This window comes from Aegilops tauschii, chromosome 3 (assembly GCF_002575655.3).
Source record: "Aegilops tauschii subsp. strangulata cultivar AL8/78 chromosome 3, Aet v6.0, whole genome shotgun sequence".
Taxonomy (NCBI): domain Eukaryota; kingdom Viridiplantae; phylum Streptophyta; class Magnoliopsida; order Poales; family Poaceae; genus Aegilops; species Aegilops tauschii.
In genome coordinates this window covers 591,819,036-591,825,907 of record NC_053037.3, presented here as the reverse complement: position 1 = coordinate 591,825,907, position 6,872 = coordinate 591,819,036, and the positions used below count along the sequence as shown (strand labels likewise).

Sequence of the window (6,872 nt, the reverse complement as noted above, 5' to 3'; positions counted from 1 at the left end):
GCATAGCGGGTTTGGTTTCTCTCCCCTTTGATGCTCTAGTGAATTGTCTTCTGGGCTCCTTAGGAAGCATGTCATGATCTTCCCTCTCATCATTGGGTGGATTGCTCTTTGTGTGGATGGTACGGTGCAACAATAGTTTTTCCTCTTCCACATTTGCTTGATGTGTTGGCGTGTATGGTCGTGCGTTTCGTATATCATTTTGTCGCTTGGAGGAAGGGGGGTTGTCTCCATGCCCTTTATATCTACTTTTCAACAGGTGTTATCAAATTAATTAATAGTCAGCTCTTCTCTTCTGCTCCCTCCGCTACAGAATAGAAGATGTATTAGTTTTTTTAAGTCAAACATGAGCATGTTTGATCAAGTTTCTAAAAAATATATCAGTATGTACAGTATCAAATTTATATCATTTGATCCATCATGAACATTATTTTTATATTTTGTCTAATAAGTTGGTCAAACGTATAATCGTTTGACTTTAACGAAAACTGATAAACCTTATATTCCGGAATGAAACGAGTATATATTTAGGTGACGATCATGTCGGCTTTCTCAAAAAACAAGACAAAACTAGAGTACAAAAAAACTTGTATAGTTCCATGAGAAAATAATTCAGTCACGTGTATTATCATTTTCGTAGATGAGGTGGTCCTCTTGGTAGCTGGCAAGGGATGTGGCTCCAGGAGTGTTGGTTGTAGCCTCGCGGTCTTCGATAGGTGGTGGTGGTTGGGAAGGGGGGGGAGTCAGGCTTATGCGGATCAAGGTGTGGTCAAGCACAACTCGAGGCTCTAGCAGGTGTTTGGAGTAAGGCGCGCATCATGCAGAGCACGAGAGCGTGATGAGCACATCAGGTGTCGCTGGACAGGGATCCGAGTTTCAGAATTGGCTCCGTGTGGTGCCACAAAGGCCCACTAGGCCGTATTGGAGGACGACAGGAGTCTCGAGAGGCACTTCTTAGGCTATTGATATGGTGTGGCTGGCGCGTTCCATGCCCTTGTGCTTGGTTTCAACACAGAGACAATGAGGTTATGGTATGCAAGGATGGCGATCCTAGGCCCTGGTCGTGGTTATCTAGGCTATGGATCTAAGTACATCTACCTACGTGGGAGCAGATCCTACATGAACAAGCGGTGGATGGGAGCCGAGGTGTTGGCCTCAAAAGAGGGTGAAGGCCATCTATAAGGGGCACAATCTGTATGTCGAGACGACGTCACCAAGTTGTGGTGGTCATTAGAGCTTTGGAAGCGAAGGGCGTCATTTGGTTTAGGAGACACACTTTCATCTCCATCAATGTGGGGTTGGCCCAAACCCACTACTTGCATAGCAGGTTTCGCTTTTCTCCCCTTCGATGGTCCAGCGAATCATCTTCTGTGCTCCTTAGGGAGCAATGTCGGGGGTCTTCCCACCCCTCCTTAGGCGGATTGCTCGACGGAGCTTGTGTGGAGGGTACGGGGCAACAAGAGTTTTTCCTCTTCCGCATTTGCTGGCATGTATGATCCCGTGTTTCCTATGCCATTTTTATCGCTTGAGGGAGGGGTAGGTTCATGCCCTTTATATCTACTTTTCATCGAGGTGTTATCAAAATAACAGTCAACTCCTCTCTTCCTTCCATATGATAAGCGCAGTATTATTAACAAAAAAAAGGTCAACTCTTGGCCGCTGCATTCAAAGCAAAGGCCATAATTTCGATAAAGGAAAAAACGGAAGCCCTTTTTTGCAAAAAACAATGGTAAGCGCAGTGTCCAGCAACAGTCTTCTATCTTCTCTAATAATCTAGGAGTAAAAAAGAAATAAGGAGAATAAGAAAGGACCAGCAGCACACCCAGCGGCGACTGGTCCTCCGACGGAAGCCATCTCCGCTCCGGCGGACGCCCCTCCCTCCACTGAAGCGCGCCGCCTCGGAGGTACACTACTCCCCCTCTCGACCCGTCACCCCTCTCCGGCGCTCCACCGGAATGGCCTCGTTTTAGATCCACCCGTCCCCGACCTGGATCGATTTCTTTACTCCGTCGGTCGGCGACGAACCCTAGCTCTGCTCCGAGCCAGAGCAACGCGCCCCAAAAATTTGTTTCCTTCTTGGACGGATGGCCCCCAGTCTCAGCTTGTCGCGGCTCCCTTTGGTGGGGCACTGCAAATCGCGGTTTGTTTTCCAAAAATCAATCATTTGGGGGCGGCCCCTCGTCAGGCCCGCCCTTGTCCCCTTGACACTGACACTAATCAGGCTGTCTTTTGTCTATATGCTAGCACTAGCAACTTGCTGCATGATGATGTGCCATGTGTTGAAGCGCCTGTTTTTTTTTCAATCTCGAGAAAAAGCACCTGTTTTTTCGCCATCCCGAGAGGTTTCAGCACTGCCGTGCCTCCAATCTTGTTTGCTTTCCAGCGTTTAGCATAGATGGACAGATTTTTGCTTATCCATGTGAATGTGTATTTTTTCGACGATGTTCGTCAAGGCTAAAAGTTGTCAATCTGCCTCCTCATGATAGCTTGGTGTTATTGGGAACAGGGAAGACTGATTGAGAGTGTTCCTGGGCCCAGAAGCACAACAAGAGAGCTGAAGGGTTTGTGTTGCTTTCCTCTGGAACCAGTATACTAATGGCCACAAAGCTTGTGGTAAGGTTCTGAACTCAAGTTTCCTCAAGAAAAAACATTCTGAACATAAATGCATCGCTTGCTGCGTAACGAGGAGGTGACGTTAATGTGCTTAGGTTTTTGGGCTCCCCTGGGATGTGGACAGCGAAGGATTACGAAAGCATATGGCCAAGTTTGGACCCCTGGAGGATTGTGTTGTCATGAAGGTTTCCAGCAATTTCACATTTTCTGTTAAATGCCGTCTGCCAATCCTCATTAATTTCTTCTTTCATTGATCATACAGTACAAATTATACACCCCTCCCTTCAGATTTGTGGAAAACCGTTACCTCTTATACTTGATCTGTTTGGTAATATATTGCACATTTTATTCCTTTTAAGACTGAGTTTGCTTTGGAATATATATTACACTATGTGCTAATTTTCTTTGTGATATACGCTTTGAGATTTAGAATTGTTTTATGTTATCTTCCTTTTAAAGGAATAATTAAGATCTAATTTCCCAATGTAGATGTCCAACATATCCTCTCAATTTTAACGGCGATTAAGTTTCAGAAGTCACAGGCCACAGCTATCTATACCATTCCTTGCACACACACAAAAAACTATCTATACCATCATGCAGTGTTTACTAGCTCACAGCATGATTGGGTCATCTATACACTGATTGGCGATTGCTGTATTTACTCTATTATTTCTTGCTTCTTGAAAAATAGGATCGCGTATCTGGTCGATCTCGTGGGTTTGGCTACGTAACGTTCTCATCGGCTGATGATGTCAAGGTTGTAAAAGAAATATTTGCCCATTCTCTCTATTTGACTTCATTGATTATGCTTTTTTTTTTCTCAAGCCATTGAAAGGTACTAGCTCAGTAACACCTTAATTATGTTAGGAAAGTGTTAACACCTTTCCATTTACCTAATCTATTGTGTATAATTTGCAGTTATTTACATCTGAATCATTTTTCATCATTCTTTCAGAATGTTCTTGAGTGTGAACATTTTCTTGGGAACCGACCTCTAGAAGTGAAGATAGCAATTCCCAGGGTAAACCATATACACATATTTTCCCTTTTTCTATTATCCATTGGCTCTACAATTAATTCGTCTCAAATTTTAGTTGAGTAATGATTATAGTGCATTTTAATCTTAACACAGGAAGAACTGAAACCTCAGCCACCGGGAACAAAAACAGCTACTAGGATATTTGTTGGTCGAATCCCGCAATCTGCAGATGAGTCAATGTTCCGTAGGTGAGCTGTAGCCTTGTCTGTTTTTCCATCTCTCATTTTCTTTGTGACTCTATCAGCACTTGTCTGAACTATAATGTTTGCTTAACAGGCATTTTGAAGCGTTTGGAGAAATTATTGATCTTTACATGCCAAAGGTTTGAAAATCTGGAACTGATTTACTGTTGATGAATTTCTTGAAAGAAAATCTGAATTAGGGGATGTTCTGCAGCGTCATAATTTATTGCATATATGTCTACTCAGAAGATTTGTCATGCAATTTTAAGTATGGATATGTCGGCATAAGGGTGAGGGTCTAAGGTAGTCCTTGAAGTGCCACTGGATGAAGTTATGTGAGTACGTACTTGTATGTCAGAACATATCTTCAGCCAGTGGCATTTCAAGGCCAATCTTGGACCCTCACTCTTATGTGGGTGCATACTTTTAGTATTTTCTGAACCCCTCTAGAGGCATGCTTCTTATATTAACAGTGACAAGGAAGATGAGGATTGAAAGTATATCAGCACACTCTTAAGGATTTTGATCCGTATTCCTGTTGATACAGACAGTATTAAGTTCCTGTTGTGTACGTGCTTGCTGTGGTGATAGTAAATCATTGTTGCATTCGTTGTAATGTGCTGTTGTTGCCAGAATGGAAATAAACAACAGCTAGAGGTAGTATGAATTTACTCGAATGAATTCCATCTTTCTTTTTCATATGTAGGAACATGGCTCAAAAGGTCACCGTGGAATTGGGTTTATCACTTTTCAGAGCGCAGGTATGTTTACTGCTATCTATGGTTCTTCCAGCATTTTTTTAGGCATGCAATTTATTTGGTCATGCGAGGAAACATCAATCCGAAAAAGTAGAATGATTGAGAATGTTATGGTTTAGTTGCCCAATTGGCATGAGCAGTACTACAGCAAAATGTTCCCTGTACAGTAATAAACATTAAATCATTTTGTATTTTTGTATGTTGGAGTTCACTGGCTGAGATATGATGTTCATGCACATTATTGTTCACCATTTTAGTTGTGGTTTTGTGGCAGACAAGCATGTATGTTCTATAGTAAGATACATTTGGAAATGTGAAATCGTATGCAATCAAGGACACCTTATCCACTTTTTAGGATCCATTTACAGTTGGGAAAGCTAGCTTGGAAATGTTTTCTTGTGCTCACTCTTTAGTCTTTACGCAGTAGCTAATGCGCTCTTTCTCCTGAGTTTACATGTCCATGTTCTTTCTTCCTCATTATCTGTATTTGGTCTTGACTATTCCTAAATTTCATATGATCACTTTATTTTTATATTGCCTTATTTTCATCTTGGTCATAATTCAACAGAATCTGTAGACAGTATCATGCAAGAGTCGCATGAGTTTGATGGAACAACTCTACATGTTGACCGTGCAACTCCAAAGGTACTTATCCTATTCCAAAATAGAGTTGAATATAGTTAGTATTTTATATTTGGCCATGTCTTATGGCACATACTGTTTATAGCATGCATTTCTTATCACCTGAAAATCTCCCAGCATCAGGATGAAGATATCAGACACCCTCCAAGCAGGCCATCTAAGGATGGGGGCGACTATGGCCTTGGCTATGGTGCATATGATGTATACATTGCAGCTGCAACCATGTTTGGAGCTTTGGGCCCACCAACACGGTATGATCATCCAGGATCAGCTTATGGAAGTAAGTCCTTTGATCATCGTGGATCAGCTTATGGAAGCAGTCCTTTTTTATGAAGTGTAATCCATATTTGACATACAAGAAACTTCATCTGTGGATTGAGTACCATTTCTGTTTGACTTACATTGAAAAGGAGGATACTCTGGATCCCCTCAAGGAACGGGCAAAAAGATATTTGTTGGCGGAATTCCACAAGAAGCAAACAAAGATGACCTAAGGAATTACTTTGGCGGATTTGGCCGGGTCGCAAATGTGTTTATTCCAAGGGTGAGGCTAAGACTTCCATCATCTGGGTCTGTATGGCGTTTCCCTTCTGTTTTCTTAATTTGTATGTTTATCTTGTAGGATCCTAAAGGAAGTGGCCATCGAGCTTTTGGTTTTGTCACCTTTTCTGATGAGGGTGTGGCAGATAAGGTAGCTGACAAAAGCCATGAAATTCTTGGATGTAAGGTAAGGCTGTGGGTGCTTCCTTGTCATTGCTCCCCTTTCATCTAATGGAGGGAAATATGATTGCCTTGCCCCAGCTTTCATTTGGACAGAAAATTTCTGAAGTTCCATCATTTCAGGTCACAGTAGACATAGCTGCACCGCCTAGGGGTGATTCCAGTGGTCGTTTCGCTGACCCCATGCCCGGCGTGGACCTTCATGCACCACCTTACGGCTCAATGCGGCCTTTCGGCATGTTCTGCGGCAACCTGGGTTATGACGTAAGTACACTAATCCGTTCCACGTTACATAGTAGGTTTATGTATAAATTAATCTGGTCAAGTAGGTTCCTTCAAAACAGAGAACTTAGGCTTTAAACCGGTTCTTTTGTAGTTTCCGCCAGTTGTTTCTTAAACATATACACAGCAACAATCCTCTTACCAAATGCTTGCCATCTTCCAGCGAGGCTATGGTCCCAGCGGAGGTGGCAGCAGATCAAGAATGGATGGGCGGCATCGACCTTACTGACCCGGCCTGTGCTCGTCTTTAAATGTGTCCCTGTTGGTGATGATCTCACTGGTGCTGGTAGTCAACTGATTGTGAACTTGGGGTGGTGCTGTGTTTTCCTAGCTGTATATGTTGCATCTTTTAAACTTGTTTTGCTGGTTGGTGTAGTCGGTGTTCCAAACTAACCTGGGTGTGTCATGGTGTGAACCTCACAAACCCATGTTCCATTACCTCTGATAGTGGAATCCGTGGTGTCGAATCATATGGAAAGAACAAGTTTATCTCTAGGTGAGTTGTGTAAAGAAATGGTATACCTCTTTCAGCTGCTAGGTTGTACTGTAACTCGGTAAGCTCATGTGTACCTTGAGTAGGATGTTTGTTATTGTTATTTTGCCGTTGAAACGCATATATGAGGTTTCTATGCCGCA

The 6,872-nt window shown here is 42.7% G+C and overlaps 1 protein-coding gene across 3 annotated transcripts; it reads left to right on the top strand.

The window, feature by feature from the left end:
- Positions 1–1,762: 1,762 nt before the first annotated feature.
- On the top strand, positions 1,763–6,872 carry LOC109760686 (uncharacterized). 3 transcript variants are annotated; one of them, XM_073511221.1, is made up of 15 exons: positions 1,763–1,901; positions 2,504–2,550; positions 2,581–2,610; positions 2,706–2,795; positions 3,305–3,370; positions 3,569–3,634; positions 3,746–3,840; positions 3,929–3,974; positions 4,541–4,595; positions 5,161–5,237; positions 5,358–5,514; positions 5,645–5,778; positions 5,857–5,961; positions 6,078–6,218; positions 6,400–6,872. In XM_073511221.1, exons 3-15 carry the CDS (start codon positions 2,593–2,595, stop codon positions 6,463–6,465), a joined length of 1,116 nt encoding a protein of 371 aa, XP_073367322.1. In that variant the 5' UTR covers positions 1,763–1,901; positions 2,504–2,550; positions 2,581–2,592; the 3' UTR covers positions 6,466–6,872. The 3 variants fall into 3 exon arrangements, with proteins under 3 accessions (XP_073367322.1, XP_073367320.1, XP_073367321.1); XM_073511219.1 differs by having other exon boundaries at positions 5,352–5,514; XM_073511220.1 differs by having other exon boundaries at positions 1,791–1,901; positions 2,484–2,550; positions 5,352–5,514.

What these genes read in the sequence shown, in the direction of transcription:
- LOC109760686 (XM_073511219.1), top strand. An exon ending in AGGATTGTGTTGTCATGAAG is followed by an intron (nt 2,796 to 3,304) that starts GTTTCCAGCAAT and finishes CTTGAAAAATAG; the next exon opens with GATCGCGTATCTGGTCGATC. An exon ending in TTGACCGTGCAACTCCAAAG is followed by an intron (nt 5,238 to 5,351) that starts GTACTTATCCTA and finishes AAAATCTCCCAG; the next exon opens with CATCAGGATGAAGATATCAG.